Source organism: Pinus tabuliformis, chromosome 2_2, assembly GCF_031772625.1.
Source record: "Pinus tabuliformis cultivar Carrire ecotype Pingquan chromosome 2_2, CPIR1, whole genome shotgun sequence".
Lineage (NCBI taxonomy): Eukaryota > Viridiplantae > Streptophyta > Pinopsida > Pinales > Pinaceae > Pinus > Pinus tabuliformis.
Genome location: NC_142300.1, coordinates 58,028,117 through 58,044,835, shown reverse-complemented (window position 1 = coordinate 58,044,835; position 16,719 = coordinate 58,028,117). Strand labels below are relative to the sequence as shown.

The 16,719-nt window shown below is 43.4% G+C and overlaps 1 protein-coding gene across 5 annotated transcripts in view; it reads left to right on the top strand.

The window, feature by feature from the left end:
• The window catches only part of LOC149191462 (uncharacterized), a 361,968-nt gene that overhangs the window by 109,054 nt on the left and 236,195 nt on the right, over nucleotides 1-16,719 (top strand). For all 5 annotated transcript variants that reach the window (XM_089404280.1, XM_089404284.1, XM_089404283.1 and 2 more), the window contains exon 4: nucleotides 12,130-12,235. In XM_089404280.1, the coding sequence (XP_089260406.1) occupies nucleotides 12,130-12,235 (106 nt within the window). The remainder of the gene's footprint in view (nucleotides 1-12,129; nucleotides 12,236-16,719) is intronic.

The window sequence follows — 16,719 nt, the reverse complement described above, 5'->3', positions numbered from 1 at the left end:
GATAGGCAAAATGTGACATATCGGAGGCAAAGGTATAGAAGCAAGGAACGACAGTTAGAGATCACCCCTGATCCTATGAATACATAACCAGAGGTAGAAGAAACCAACATGGGGGGCAATGAAGGAGACAAAAGGGATGAGGAAAAGGAGTTTGCCCAACTCCTACTGAAGGCAGTGCAGGATTTATCTCGGAACATTGAAGGAATGGGTTAGTGAAATGGCAATGGCAACAAGGGCAAGGGGGTCCAAGGGGATTTCCACTATGGAGAAGGATCTGGCACCTCACAACACCATGCATCTCTCCATGCCAACATGCCATTGATTCAGAACACACCCCCTAGATCCACCATTCCTACATTCCTACAATTTGGAGCAGGTGGGCAACCGGAGCAGGAGGAGGCACCTTATGGGGACTATTTCCTGGAGTATTAGTCTTATGGCCTCGATTTTGGGAGGGCCATTACTTTCAAGGGTTTCTGTCAGTTGAAGGGCAACAAAAAGCCCAAACGATAGAGTGGAGGAGGTTTTACATGCAGGGGACAAATTTGCAACGCACTGTGGGGAGGCTATTTCTCTCAACCTTCAATGGGTCCTCCAAGAGCTCGACCAAGGCATGGGTCGAAAAGCTGGATGTTTATTTCCAGCTGAACCAAATGACAGAAGGAGAGGCAACCAAGATTGCACCGTTGCGTGTGGAAGGGGAAGCCCACGACTGGTGGTTCCATGGATTGACCACGCTGGGGCATGCAGGAGTAATTGCCTATGATGATTTCCCCAGAAGGGTGTTGGAGCGATTTAAGAGGAAGGATCCGAAGGAGTATTTTGGGGAGTTGACAAGACTCAAGCAGATTGGGAGTGCAAAAGCCTACATCTCAGAATTTCCACTATTCACTGTGATGGTGCTTGACTTGTCAGAGTCTAGTAGGATCTTCATGTTTGTGGATGGGCTAGCAAAGCCATTGCGCAGTTAGTGAGGTCCAATAGGCCCACTACATTACAGAATGCGGTAGGGAGAGCTCGAGATTTATAGGATGCCCTACCTAGGGCACACACACCATTACCCCCTAGACAGGGTTTCCAGTCGAGGGGGAAGGACACCAGGGCTCCACCACCGAGGGCCAATCAGGGGTGTGGACAGCTGGATGAGGAGACCCGGAGAGACCTTAGGAGGAGGAAACTGTGCTTCACTTGTCAGGAGCCGTGGGCACCAGGCCATAGGTGTGCAGCAGGCAAGGCCCACTACATCGAGGTCTTCTCTGACAACGATGTAGAGGATGAGACCTATTTTGAGATGGGTGGAGAGGACAACGCAACACCTCATGGGGGGGGGACCACCACCACTAGGGGGAGTTTCCTTTGCACCTACTGGAGGGGTCCTTGCATCACTGCGTGGGGTACCCAAATTCTTTACTATGAGGATTAGAGGCACTGTTCAGGGGCAATGTGTATCAGTTTTGGTGGACAGTGGGGCTACCCACAATTTCATTGATGCTCAGTTGGTTCAGAGGAGGGGCATCACAACTGAGGAGTTTGAGGGATTCTCAGTTCTTGTGCCTGGGGACAGAACCATGCAGTGCACTTGTTATGTGCCAACCTTGACAGTGACCATGGGGAACTACTCCATGACAAATCATTTCTTCGTGGTAGATGTACTAGACACCAACATGGTGTTCGACGTCCAGTGGCTCTATACGCTTGGCAAAGTGGAGGAAGTTGTGTTGAAGTTTCTAAGTTTACTTAGTTTAGAAACCCTTCATGCACTTTTTCTGATTTATTCCTACCTACTTGTTATTTTTCTTTAACAAGTTATTTACAAAGTAAATACTGAAAATAAACACCAGTGCATGCTCAACATATTACAGATCAACAACTAAAAGAAACAAGAACAAACACACCACATGACACCATTATTTTTGGACCAATGTCCCCGGAAAAACCCAATGCGGGAAAACTGGTGCAGCTATCTGAGGGTTTTCTTATTAAGCAATATCAGAGTACAATCTGGGTGCCGAAACTGGCCTACCCAACAGAGAATTTCCTTAGCAGCTATACCTCACAGTTTGAGAGAAATCTCCTGGCTGAAACCCCGGAAAATCCTTCCGGTAGCTCCTCAGCACAAAACTGCTCTGCAACCCCAGCGTCTGCCCAATCTGGACTGCGTCAGCCCCTCCCTGTCTCATGTCGTACCTGCGTCAGCCCCAGGAGGCCCTGCGTCAACTTTCTGGGCCTCTGCGCCAGACACGCTGGCCTATCTGGTGCTCTGCGTAGCACTTGGCTGCCTTTGCGTGAACCCTTGCTGGCTTTGCGTCACTCTCCTTGGCTGTTGCGCTGCTCTCTCGGCACAATCTCTACCTTCTCTGTTTCTCTGTACTCAATGCCCCTCAGTTGCTCTCCTGATCACTGATTCTATCTCTCTAACAAACCCCGCTCTAGAGAATAGAATGACTCATCACTCTGGTGTGTTTTCCAAGTGATCCTCAAGCCTCCTCTTATACTTTTCCTGTTGACATATCAACAACCGAGATTAAGTCCCTAATCAACGACTAAGATTAGATCTGGCTTGATCCATGTCTTTTGGACCATTCTAACACAGATTCATATTAATACACATTAATATTTTATTTTCCCTAAGTTTAGACTTAGGGACTCCATTAAAAATATTAATTATTTTAATATCTCATGATCTGTTTAGAATCTGCCCAAACTCTTTCTGGGTATTGGAGATCTCATGTGCCCCAACCTCTCCACCAAATTTCATGGCTAGAGCACATCCGATGCTACCCCAAATCAACAAGTTGGAGATGGAGTTTGTAGGGCCGGATGGCAAGACCGTGTTGCTTCGGGGGATGCACTCATACCCACCACAGACTGTTTCGGCCATAGGATGGAGGCTGACTTGAGACATGGAGACATTGAGTGGGTTGTGGAGTTGAGGATCTCAGAGGCTGGGGGAAAGCCCAAGCCACCCCATCCGGAGATACAAGCTATTCTTGACAGGTACCAGTTGTATTTGGGGACATACCATCGAGTCAACCACCTGACCGGGGATTTGAGCACACTATCGAGTGGGAGCTAGGGGTGCAGGCAGTCATCACCACCCCTTACCGACATCCCAAGGCATATTGGGATGAGATCGAGAGGGCCGTCCATGAGCTATTGGCACTTGGGCACATCAGGCCCAACTCTAGCCCTTTTCCCTCATCAGTTGTGCTGGTGAAGAAGAAGGATAGGTCCTTACAAATGTGCATGGATTACAAGGCCCTCAACAAGAAGGCACTGAAGAATCGTTGCCCCATTCCCCGTATAGATGAGCTAATGGATGATTTGAGGGGAGCTAAGTTCTTCTCGGAGATTTATTTGCAGTCAGGGTACCATCAGATCCGGGTGAGGGACCAAGATGTCCGGAAGACAACATTTCAGTGCCATTATGGGCACTTCGAGTTCTTGGTTATGCCCTTCGGGCTGACCAATGCACCAATGACATTCCAGTCACGCATGAACCACATGTTTCGTGGGCATTTGAGGAAGTTTTTACTGGTGTTCTTTGACGACATACTGATTTACAGTCGGACATGGGAAGAGCATTTGCAACACCTTGAGACAGTACTGCACATTCTGGAGGAGCAACAGTTCTATGCCAATCTGTGGAAGTGTGAGTTTGGGTTGACCGAGATGCTCTACCTAGGGCACATCATTAGGGAGGATGGTGTTAGAGTACATGAGGAAAAGATCAGGGCTATCCAGGATTTGCTAGAGCCCAAGAATGTGACCGAGCTTAGGGGTTTTGTGGGCATTTCACTTATTATAGGAAGTTCGTGAAGGGCTTCTCCCATTTCTCTGCACCCCTCACAAACTTGACGAAGAAGGGGGCCTTTGAGTGGACCACTACAGCGCAGGAGGCATTTGATCGCCTCAAGGAGGTCATGAGTAGTTGTTCGGTGTTGGCACTTCTTGACTTTACTCAGGCTTTTGTGTTGGAGTGTGATGCATCAGGAGTGGGTGTCGGGGCCTTGTTGATGCAGGAGGGGCACCCCATAGAGTTTGAGAGCCAGAAGTTACTGCCCCATGAGCTACTATACTCCATCTATGATAAGGAGATGTTGGCCATCATGCATGTGTTGGCCAAGTTAAGGCAGTATTTGGTGGGGAACAGGTTTAAAGCCAAGACCGATCACAACAACCTCAGGTTCTTTTTGGAGTAGAAACATCCGCAGGAGAGGCACAAAAGTGGGTGAGCAAGCTCCACGCATATGACTTTGACATTGAGTATGTCAAAGGGAAGCATAACGTAGTGGCTGATGCATTGTCCAGGAGGCCAACCACTCTTTCCTTGATGAGCATCGCCCCAGATTGGAGGGCGTAGTTATTAGTGGAGTACTCCAAGGACAAGTTTGTGTGTGAGGTCCTTGATGGGTTGGTGACAGATGATCGGTATCGGGTGATGAAAGAGGTGATCTACTATTGAGACTGGATCTACTTGGTACCCAACTCCCCGCTGAGGGAGAAGATTCTACAGGCTGCTCATGATTCACCATTAGCAGGGCACCAAGGGTTCACAAAGACATACTGGGCCATCAGGGAACGTTTTGCGTGGAAGGGCCTCAAGGATGATGTTCTGAGGCATATTCGGGAGTGTGACACATGCCAGCGGAACAAGGGAGAGCAGACACACCCCGTGGGCCTATTGCAGCCGCTTCCCATTTTGGAGGGGAAATGGGAGAGCATATCGATGGATTTCATTACCGGGCTGCCCACAATACAGGGCAAAGACTACATCTATGTAGTGGTGGACCGCTTGACGAAGTATGCTTTCTTCTTCTCCATTCCAACTCGGTACTTGGCCTCACAGGTGGCCGAATTGTTTTTTAGGGAGGTGTTTCGGCTACATGGTCCCCCAAAGACCATTGTTTGTGACCAGGATAACAGGTTCATGGGTGAATTTTGGCAGGAGCTACTTTGGTTGGTGGGTATTGAGCTCAACCTGAGTACCAATTACCGCCCTCAGACGGACGGGCATACATAGATAGTTAACAAGTGGTTGAAGGGATACTTGCGTAACTATGTGACAGGGCAACAGAGAGTGTGGACATGGCGGCTGCACTTGGGTGAATACTGCTACAACACTATGCATCACATGTCTATAGGTATGTCGCCATTCCGAGCTCTGTATGGTTATGCTGCGTTATCTTTTGCTGACATTATGTTTGGAGACAGTAGGGCCCCAAGGGCTAAGGACTGGATACAGGAGAGCCAAGGTATCTTGAGGGCTTTGAAAGACAACATGCAAATAACCCAAAATCAGCAGAAGCTTTATGCAAACAGGGGCAGAGTTGAGAGGCAGTTCGAAGTAGGGGACTTGGTATTTTTGAGGATCCAACCGTACCGACAGTCTACGCTCAAGCAGAAGGGGGCCGAGAAGCTCAAACCCCGCTTCTATGGGCCTTATCATGTCACTTGGAAGGTGGGGGAGGTGGCATATGAGCTGGAGCTACCCTGGGGGAGTCGGTTGCACAACATTTTTCATGTGTCTTGCCTAAAGAAGGCATTGGGATAGCAGGTTACAGAGCTACCCCCTATGGACGATGAGGAGCATTTATTGCTGGAACTGGAGGCTATTTTGGACACCAAGGAGAGGCATTTGCATAACAGGGTAATCAGGGAGTTTTTGATTCGATGGAGGAATCTAGCAGATGAGGATGCCACTGGGAGGGGGAACAAATACAACATCCTTCTTTGCAGTTGGTTGAGGACAAACAACATTTTGGCGGGCAGGACTGTGATATTCCAACTTAGTGTTTCAGTAAGTAAATATCAATTTTTGCTCAATTCTAACATATTATATTGTTTCACTTAGGAGAAGTGTGCTTAGGGGACCCACATTCGATATTTGGCATGAGAAGCACCCCAACATTAGAGTTCGATGGAAAGATTGTGGCTTTGGTAGAGCGTGGGGGCCACCACAAGGGAATTTTGGCCCACATGGAGAGTACGCTCTCATTGGAGCGAAATTGGTGAGGGGAATTCGATGTGGGCCCACATGGGCAACCTTGGAGGCAAATCGAGAAAAGGAAGGAGAGGCTCTCATTTTGGGGATCGGCTATCATTTCGGGGATCGACTATCATTTCATAATTTGTCATTTGACATAGCATGCTTGAGTAGTGAGCCAAGTTTGCATGTGCTATTTAGCACATCGGGTGTTTTCGAGCAGAAATCCCAACCCTTGCTTTGGTGGACTTCAAGTGCCAGTCCAAGGAGGGAGTTCTACTTAGTCTCAAAACATACCAGCAGCAGTGAGTTGAGTTATAGCAGCAGGGAAAGCTACAACAACGCAGGGAGTGCGCAGTCTTGGCTAGAGGCACTCCGGGAAGTTGAGGAGTGAGGGTAGTTCGTGGAGGAAACTTTGAGGGAAGACCTAGGAAGCCTTCTAACAGGATTTGCAGACATTTTTGCAGCATTTAGCAGCATAATCTTTAGGTGGGTCGATTTGCCCAGCAGAAGAGCCAGTCAGGCCAAAAGAGGGTCGAATTTCTGGGGTCAAGCTTTGGCCAAACCCTTCGTGGGTTATTCTGGGTTTCTTGAGTAGAGGCTGAGATTAATTTCCCAGAATTTTTTGAGCAGTGGAAAGGGCTCTAGCAGTAGATCATTGTAGGCAACAACACATCTCTGGGCATCTACAATGCAGCACTTGGGCCGAATTACCAGTAGATTAGAGGAGGGTGATTCACTGATCATTTTGGGGCTTTGCTAGCTTGCTTAGAGCAAGCCCAGGTGCACTCATTTCGACACCTTGTTGTACACCTCTTTCCATCTAAGTTGCATGAAACGGGGAAATGAGTACGAGTTTTCGAAATGGGCACGGGTACGAAATGCGACCTCCCCAAATTTTGGAAACGGGGAAATGCGAATATATATATATATATATATATATATAGATATATTAGAATTTAAGACATTTAAGAAGTGTTATGTGCAATCATAAAGCATACATGATACATTATAATTTATTACATTTAAACATTATGATTAAATTTACATCACATTTACTCATGAATGATCACATAATGAAAGTAAAAATATCGAAATATCCAAAAGCAACCTTTATTATATATCCAAATCTCAAAATCAGCCTTTATTATATATTAATATATGAGGCCGCAAGTACAATAAAGACTTTAAGGCTGCAAGAACTATAGAGACAAAAGACTAATCCTCATCAAAAATAGAAGCAGAACCATGCTCGACAGTGGATGGTGGTACTGAAGAAGATAATGGGCCAATTCCACTTCCAGGCTAGACCTCAATATTCAGGGTAGCAAGAGAGAGGTCCAAATCAAGACTTTTTGCATCCACATCCCATTCTTTAGAAGGATCATTGTTGTATTCTAGATCCCTACGAGATGCAAGGCGAAGGTTGGAGTGCAAATAAACAAGATCCTCTGCCTTCTGTGAGCCCAACCTATTGCGCTTCACAAAATGAATAAAACCATAAGTGCTCCAATTCCTTTCTGCTGATGAAGAGCTTGCCACTTGTGAAAGAATATGAATGGCAAGGTTTTGCAAATGTACACCATTTGCTCTATGACAAATCCACTGCCTAACTGGATTCATGGTGCTTCTCTCCTCCAAAGCTGATATATCTGCGTAATCATCTATTCTTGCAACAAAGCTGGCAAATTCTTCCTTTACCTCCCTGTGTAGTTGAGAAGGAAACATTCTCATAAGGGTTTTTTTCACCCCAGTAGCCACCTCTCTATCCTTATGGGGTGCCTTCCCCTTCCCATTGCTTTGAGAAATAAGCTCTTCATCATAAAATTTGGGGTTCAAGGCATGTGCTAAAGTGTGCAATGGAGTGTTGAAATTGTTCCACCTATCAACAATGATTTTCTTGACTAAACCAACAAAATGATCATCAACAAACAAAAGTTGTGGAAACTCTTGCGAAATGATTTCCATAGTTTTCTCAACCATGGAATCCATCCCGTCATATACCTCTCCTAAGAAAGGTTGGTCAGTGTCAGCACTCCGAAGAAGCTCAAATGCAGGGGTTGTGAACTTTAGCAAGAAATCTACCTTGCTCCACCAATCCTCATCAAGGCACAATCTACGCACCATATATCCCTACTCTGAATCTGCTTGCCTCCACTCAATCCAAAGTTGACTCACCACCATAGAAAGTAATGCATGCTTATCCTCAACAAGGCGGTGCAACATCAGGAAGTTTGAGGCATATCTTGTCTGAACAACTTTTAACAACTCCAATTTGGAGTACTCTCAAAATATGGCCTGAGATTGGTGGTGCTTGGTGATGAATTTGACAATCTCCCTTGCTTCCCTTGTGATTTCTTTTATCCAGGAAACTTTGTTGTCAATCTCCTATAAGATTAGATTCAGATTATGGACAATGCATGGTGTCCAAAAGATGTGGTCATACCTCCCCTCAATAATTAAATCTGCAGCTTTGCAAACTGGTGCACTATCCGTGATAACTTGCACCACCTTGTTAGGCGCTATTTGTTCAATAACTTTTATAATAACATCAACAATGAATTGTGCATCTTTTAACTCTCCTGAGTAGTCTTCCGCCTTGATAAACATTGCTCCTCTGGGGGAAGTGGCAATGATATTTATCAATGGTCTGCGCCTTGTATCTGTCCATCCATCTGAGACTATGGTAACCCTAGAGCTACTCCAGGAAGTACGAATTGGTGATAAAATATCCTCCACAAGCTCCTTCTCATTTTTGAGACGTTGAGTTATGACTTTCTCATGGTTGGGCCCCTTGTACCCTTGAGGAGCTTTGTTAATTGCCCTTATCATATCTTGCCAGTAAGGAAAGTGAACAACATTGAATGGGATACCACATGCATAAATGCACCTAGCCACTCTGGAATCAATGTCTTTTCTCCCTTGGACATTCACCAATTTAGCAATTCTGCTATCTTGAACTAAAGGGGATGCCCCTCTGGTATTTTTGGGTGCTGGTTGTTCATGTTGTTTAGTGGCACCGACTCTCCTCTTTCTTGCTTCAACTACAATCCTTGGCTCAATGTTAGATGGAGCTTGAGGAGTAGCTTGAGTAAGCTCATCATGCCTTCTCTTAATAACATCCGCCTCATCTTGCTCTGTTTGATATGCCCTCCTTGCCAATGGATCTGCTGTTTTTGTGCAACCCACAACCCCCTGTCCTCCTCCATGCAAAAGATATGCCTTCACTCTTGGGTAGGAGCCCTTGTGCAAATTATTGCAAAGATTACATCGCCATTCCCATGCGCCACCACCTCCACATTTTTTAAGCCTCTGAACATGCCTCCAAAGAGGATAATATTTAGCCCTTGGGTTGGCCCTAGGGCTTGAACTTGCAGCTGCACTTTGGTTGGAAGCCATTGCTGCAAAAATAAATAAAAAAACAAATCTGTAAATAAAAAACGTTTTTTATATTTTTGGCAGCATAAACCCTCGAAAAATTGAAGAAATAGTAGGAAAAAACTAAGAAAATGAATGTTGCTTATCCAAATTAATTTTTTGTAGCTGAAGCTACCCCAAAATGCCAGAAAAGACAAGAGAAATATGGCTGTAGCTGAGCCAAAAAGCCAAGAATGCCATAGCCAGAAACTCTGCACTCCAAATCTGCTGCTGAAATCTCTTTCTCTTGCTGCTAAAATCTCCTTCGCTCACTGTTGAAAGCACCCTAGCTGAAACCATTGCTCTCTTCCTCTCTTCTACTTTGCTAAAATCGCTAGTCTCCAAGAGAAACGACTTGCTTAATTGTGTGAGGAGAGAATGAGGCGAAGGTCACTTTTATAACTTGAGAGAGGCATCTAGAAGCAACTAGAAGCCACTTTAGTTGCCCAATTAAAAAATAGAAAACAAAATAAAAAAAATAAATAAGAAAAAGTCAATCTGCGTGGGGAAACTCTGCCGTACGGCCCGGAAACTCGTTTCCGGCTGTACTGGCCACGTTTCCTCCTCGAGAAACGGGCCAGTATGGCTGGAAACGAGTTTCCGGGCCATACTGTACGGGTTTCCTCGTTTCCGTACGGAAACGAACCCTGGACCCATGTTTACTGCAACTTAGCTTTCTATTAATAAAATGAGTACACAGCGCAGTTTTGGATGCAAATTCATGTTCTGATTACTTGTTTTGGTTTCATGGTGTTTTTGTCTATTTTGCTTTGCATATTTACTGTTAATTTTCCTTAGGGATATTACAGTCATTGGCTTGAAATCTATAGTTCAAAGTTGTGTTGACCCATCTTCTGTCAATAGTAGCATTATATCTCTCCCTTGTCTTTAGCTGATATGTTACCAATGTTTCTTGAGTATAATGCCATCTTAGGTTATCACCTTCTGTATCTCTTGCAATGGTTCTCTTTTCTTCAGTGATGACAACGGCAATCATATCTTCTAGAGTTTGAGAGGACAACTGACTTAAGAGTAAAAATAACATTGTTGCATCTAGATGGTAGACTATTTAACAGAATGGCTTTGGCATCCTCTTCATCTATCACATCCTTGACTTTCCACTAGTCTAAGAATAGATCTCGAATCATTTATGTGGCTTAGACATAGTGACTTCAGCCGGCACCTTAAAATTGAATAATTGTAGCTTTAGAGAAACTTTGCATTCATCCCTTGTGCTCCAAACAATTGATTCAGTATGTCCCAGATTTCCTTGGATGATTTCTCCAGATCGATGTGATGTAACTGTGAATCTGAGAGAGAAAAGCCAATGATAGCTTTGGTCTTATCATCTCTACTCTGCCATTCCAGTAATTTATTCGGATATGTAGGTGATTGCTCAGTCCCTTTTATTATTTCCCACAAGATTTTGTTCATTAGCCACATTTGGAATTTTTATTTTCCAGGTGTGGAAATTGAAACCAGGGTATTTCGCTGATGGCATTTTCATGCTTAACGTTCTAGTTTGAACAATATAAATAAAAGAACAAACTATTCTAATATTTGATATGAAAACTCAAATCTGTCAAAGAATTTCTGCTGAAATGTAATTGTTGAAAATAAACTAATTGTTATAAACCTCAATGTTTGGATTTTGCCCCTCTAGATTTGGAATCACTGGATGGAAATTAGTATATAGATGCAATTGAATTGATTCTTGCTGTAGCTGGTACGGTGTATGAATCATCTCTGCGTTTGTCTTTAGGGAATCAGTGACTTCTATCTGTTCTTTTGTAGATGCCACAGATCATGCAGGCAACTGTGTCTCTAAATAGTTCAACGTGGACAGTTTCTTATGCATACATAGATTATTTGCTTTAATATAGCTGTTCCAAACAAAATTGCTGTTCCTTTAATTACACTACAGTCAGGTGTATGATGATGGCATGCATGAATCATGCAATTGGCTGCTTTTTCAAAAATCTGGCATCTATGAAATTTGATAACCTGCTGCTCACGATCTATAAATCTGGCGGCTGTCTCTTATTTCACTGGATGGCTCAATATATATGATGATGGTGGCCACTTCCATGTAACAGCTTCACAATGAGGATTTGGTGTTTCCTTGTCCACAATCCATAAGACTTCTTTTCAAACTCAGCCTCCAATCTTGCAGCTCTGATACAATATTAGAATAAGCCATAGGTTAATGGAATGCACAATGATAACAATGAAGGATGAACAATGGAATGAACTCAAAGAAGATATTCAATATTAGCCGCAGTTCATTAATACAATACCAATGAGCCTTGTTTTAGAGTTCACAGTTTTTTGTAAGATCTAACTTATTCTGATTAGAGAGGAAGAGGTTGACAAATTATATGAACCATCATCCAACAACTTCATAACCTAACAAAATGACATGTGAATTTATGACAAAGGTAAGTTTTATATTCTAAACAGTGGAAACATGATTTGTTCTTTTGAACATGATTAAAATTTCATTCCAATTTGAAACTTTGTTTTTGTTGCTTGTTTTGATCACTTGTCTTGCTTCCAATCTATTGATCCATTGAAATTTTATCGTTGGTTTTTGTTGTAATTATATATGCTTGAATGGATACACTAGGTCCCTTATCCTTTGCTGATCAGTTTTTCTTAATTAAGTTTTACTATGAACATGGAATTTGTCTAACTGCAATAATTGCTTTGATGAAGGATTGGTTCAGGAAGTTTTGTCTGCACGACCTATAGAAGCCCAGGCTGCTTATGGTGCAGTGATTCTTTCATTTCTAGGTGGTCCTCATTGGGGCCTCGCCATGGTTCGCACACATGGTAATTTCTTAAAAGTTGTGGAGGTTGATTTCTATGATAGTTTTTATATTATTTGCAAATATATATTACAATTTGTAACTACCATGTGGAGAACAATTTGGACCTTGGTCTCTTTTTCAGTTGGATACCATATGCTCATCAAATTCTTCTTATTTCATTGTCTAGATATATCTTCTTATCTTTCTTCAGTTCACACTGATTATTATCAATAATTAGCCATCTTGGATACACATTTCTTAACTTGAAATTATTTACCCAAATCATTCTAGTGAAAATGTTTGAGAAAGAACACATTGGGGGTGGCAATCAATGATAGGTTGTACGAGTGGTCATCATCTTTTCCACCTTTCTATTCCCCATCCTTGAAGGCCATTTTGTGGACAATGGTTGTTTGAAGTTGACATTTGTTATTACGTAATTGTTGTTTCTCTTAAAATTACTGGAATCGATCTTGGAGGATAAAGATGTATCTTTGCATTACTTTTAGGCTTTATATTATATTAGACAATGACCATAACTAAATATTGATCTTCTAGCTAGCATGCTAGTTAGGGTGAAAGTAATCTTCTATTTGTTGCCATAACTTGATATGACAAATTATCTTTTTTCATGTAACAAAGTTAACAAGGTTGTTGGTCACGATCAACTGAGAGTTTTCATATGGAAATTCTGGATACCGAGCAAACATCATAAGTCATTCATGCTATCTAATCTTAGTTTTGAGACTAGCCAATCGTTTGAATCTACCTTCTTAAAGGTTGAAATAGGGTGTTTCTTTTGGCATGCTACTTGTCTATATTATTCAAGGACAACAAAGGCAAATTGATGTAGGGTTTGACTTGATAACTGTGAAAATTCCAAACTGGAATCCTATTGCAGCGACTGGTATTATTTCTCCTAATTGTTAATTAATTTAACAATTTATTTGTTATGACAAATATCAAAATAAACACGCTGCAACCTTCACAAATAAAACCGCGGAAAAAAATAAATAGCGCTGGAACTGAGAAAATATTAGCACACACACACAAAATGTCATGTCCCTTCTCAAAGACATTAGTAATAGGGTGCTGCTACACAATTTTGCACATTTTTGACGAAGGAAGAGGACCCCACACTTAGACTTAGGGACTTAGGGCCAAATCGACTTTATTTAGTAGCTAGTGGAATGTGGGGGCCACCTACATGGGAGTTGAAATCAGCCATTCGATATGCATGGAGGGAAAATCAAATGGATGGATGGAGGGGCCCACATGAGGCTAAGGAGGCCCAAGGAGCTATAAGGAGAGATCAACTCTCATTTTGTTTTCATCTTTTTTGACATTTGCAAACAACTACACATCTATTCACTCTGCTATTTAGCGAGTCTACCGACTGTTTAGCCACGAGTCTCTCAAGCGGGAGATTCAACCTCTAGTTCGGGGGACCATTCGTGCCTGCCCTAGGGAGGTTGTTCCATAAGTGTTTTCAGGAGTTCCGGGGCAGTGACATACACTAGCAGCCAACGCAGAGCAAGGAGTGCATATTTTTGGGCAACCAGGAAACACGCAGAGGGAGATTGAGGCCAACAGAGATCATATTGCTTGTCGGGAGTCAGGGAGCTGAGGTAGCAGCACTAGACCAACATTTTCGCTGGGTTTTACAGCCAGCTGAGCCAACATTCCAACAATTCGAACTGCTGGGCTGAGGGATAGCGCAGAGGCCACTCAACAGATTTTCGTGGTGCTTGGGAGCAGCTGATTTGGGCCAAGAGCTCATCCGGGAAGTCAGGGGTTGGATAGCAGGGGTGAACTCAGCATTTTGGAGGAGTTTTTAGGTGGATTTACAGGTAGTTTCCAGCAGGCCGAGTTTTGCAGCTACAACTGAGGTGAGGCTCTAAGGGGGTCGAAAATCAGAAGTCCAAACCAACTAAAATCCCTTCTGGGTTTTGGACAAGGAGTTCGGGGTTAAACGCATATAAATTTCTGGGCGGTTTTAGTGCACTTTCCAGCCATTCGAACTTCAGTAGAGCAACAATTTTCTGGGCAACGCAGTGCAGATTGGTGTAGCAGCTGGGCAACCTTTAGCTCAACCATTTTCCTACTTGGATTTGGTCCTGCTTATCCATTGAGACAAGCCCAGGTGCACCATTCCATCATCTATTGTTATTTGGCTTGCAAAAATTAAATAAAATGGCTCAAAAGTTCTCCATTTGCAGTTTTTCTATGGGTGCTTGATGGATATTTTGTTTTTGTAATTTGTTGCATAAAATAATTGCTGTTATCACTTGTATTCCTATTTAGGATCCTTACAGTGGTATCAGAGCCTAGTTCTTGGCTCAGCTGTGGGGATTGTCTCCTATGAGAGAAGGGGACCAACAGAACATCACCTACCAAAGACAAAGGTACAGGAGCAGAGAAAGGGAGTTAGAGATTACTCCAGATATAGAGGATAGGGGGAAAGCAGTAGCAGAAGAGGAGGAAATGTCAGAACCCAAGAGCAGGGAAGAGATGGCTTTCGATAACCTTCTGAGGGCCTCGAGTGACTTGGCCAAGGGTCAAAAAGGCATGCTGGAAGAGATCAAGTCGCAGAACAGAGCGAGGACCACGCCTAGAGGGTTTCTGTGTGGGAAAACTTTTGGGGCCTCTTAGCCATTCGATCACCCCTCACCAGCAGCACATCGCCCTTCAGTCAGTGTGCCAACTCGTGCTACACTACCTTCCTTCGTGCCAGTGGCACAAATTGAGCCTCCTAGGGAGGAAGAGCCCCCCTCAGATGGGGGATTACTTTGGAGAGTGGCAGTCTATGGATGAAGACTTTAAAGAAGCCCTCTCCTTTAGGGATTACAACAAGCTCAAGTAGAGTTAGAAGAACAAGCGGTATGGAGGACAAGGGACCCAGAACTACGAGCTGCAGAGAACCATAGGGAGGATGTATTTCCGTACTTTCGATGGCACTGCCAAGTGCACGACCAGGGCTTGGGTTGAGAAGATGGACACCTACTTCCAACTCAACTGGATGACAGAGCAGGAAGCCATTAAGATGGCCATGTTGCACATGGAGGGGGAAGCCCATGATTGGTGGTTTCATGGCTTGACCACCCTAGGGCATGCCCACGTAGTTTCTTATGAGGACTTCACTAGGAGGGTGTTGGAGCGATTTGATCAGAGGGATTCAGAGGCTCATTTCGGAGAGCTGACCCAACTGCGCTAAAGGCAACTCGAAGTAGTACCTCTCAGATTTTCTGCGAGTGTCAGTGATGGCCTCAAAAGATATTCCAGTAGGAGGCTGTGGTAGACTTGATCTTGAAGGGTATTTGTCTAAGTCTCTAGGTCATGGTATTTGTCAATTGAAAGATCTAAGCAAAGAAGAGATTTACAGGTTTTCCCCTCAAGAGGAGGGGTTTTGGCCTTGGCTTGCAACCTATATACTGTGTCACTGTTCTTATTGTTTTGGTAGTTGTTTGATGTATTTCACATTGGAATAATAACGAACAAAGCTAATAAGTAAAAGATAACACAAACAGTTATCAAGTTAAGAGAATTAACATATTCATTTCCCTATTGAATTCTCAACATGGTATCAAAGCTTTGGTTCTCTAAGGGCATCATGAAGATCTCCTCTACAATGAAGAAGGTCATCAAGAAAATTGCAAGCCAACTCAAGAAAGGTATCAAGGAAGCATGGAGTTTCTTATTCTCTTCAAAGAAGGCATCAATCAATGAAAGGGATGAAGGTCTCTTCTCGGCTCTCTTTGGTACATTCCAAGACAAAGACATCTGGGTAATTGATAGTGGTGAATTAAGGCACATGATTGGCCACTCCAACCAAATAAAGAACTTATCAAAAGGAAAATCCGCTTACTTTGTGGAACTTGGAGACAACAAGAGCTATCTTGTGAAGGGCATTGGATCAACTTCCATAAAACTCGAAGATGGAAGCAACATCCACCTCAACAACATTCTATTTGTTCCAGGTTTGCACAAAAAATTACTTTCTATTTCAAGTTTAGAAGACAAAGGAGATAGAGTAGCCTTCATTGATGGAAAGGTAGTTGTTTGGGGAAAATACTCAAGCATAGATCAAGCTAAAGTTATTGGTATCCAAGAAGGAAGGCTTTACAGATTAATATCTCTTGTAAACCAAGCCCTAGTTCACATTGAGATTAGTCCATGTGAACTTTGGCATCGAAGGTTTGGTCATCTACATTTCAAAATACTTCCAACTTTAAGTTCCATAGTAGATGGAATCCCGAATCTAAAGGAAGATCATGAAGGTGTCTGCAAGGGATGTGCATTGGGCAAGAATACCAAGAGACCATTTGGAAGCAGTGCTTCGCGGTCGAAAGAAATCTTGGATCTCATTCACTCTGATGTGTGTGGCCCTATGACTCCAAAATCACTTGGAGGCCATCTATACTATGTCACATCCTTAGATGCTCATTCAAGAAAGACTTGGGTTTACTTAATGAAAACCAAGGATGAAGTATTTACAAAATTTCAAGA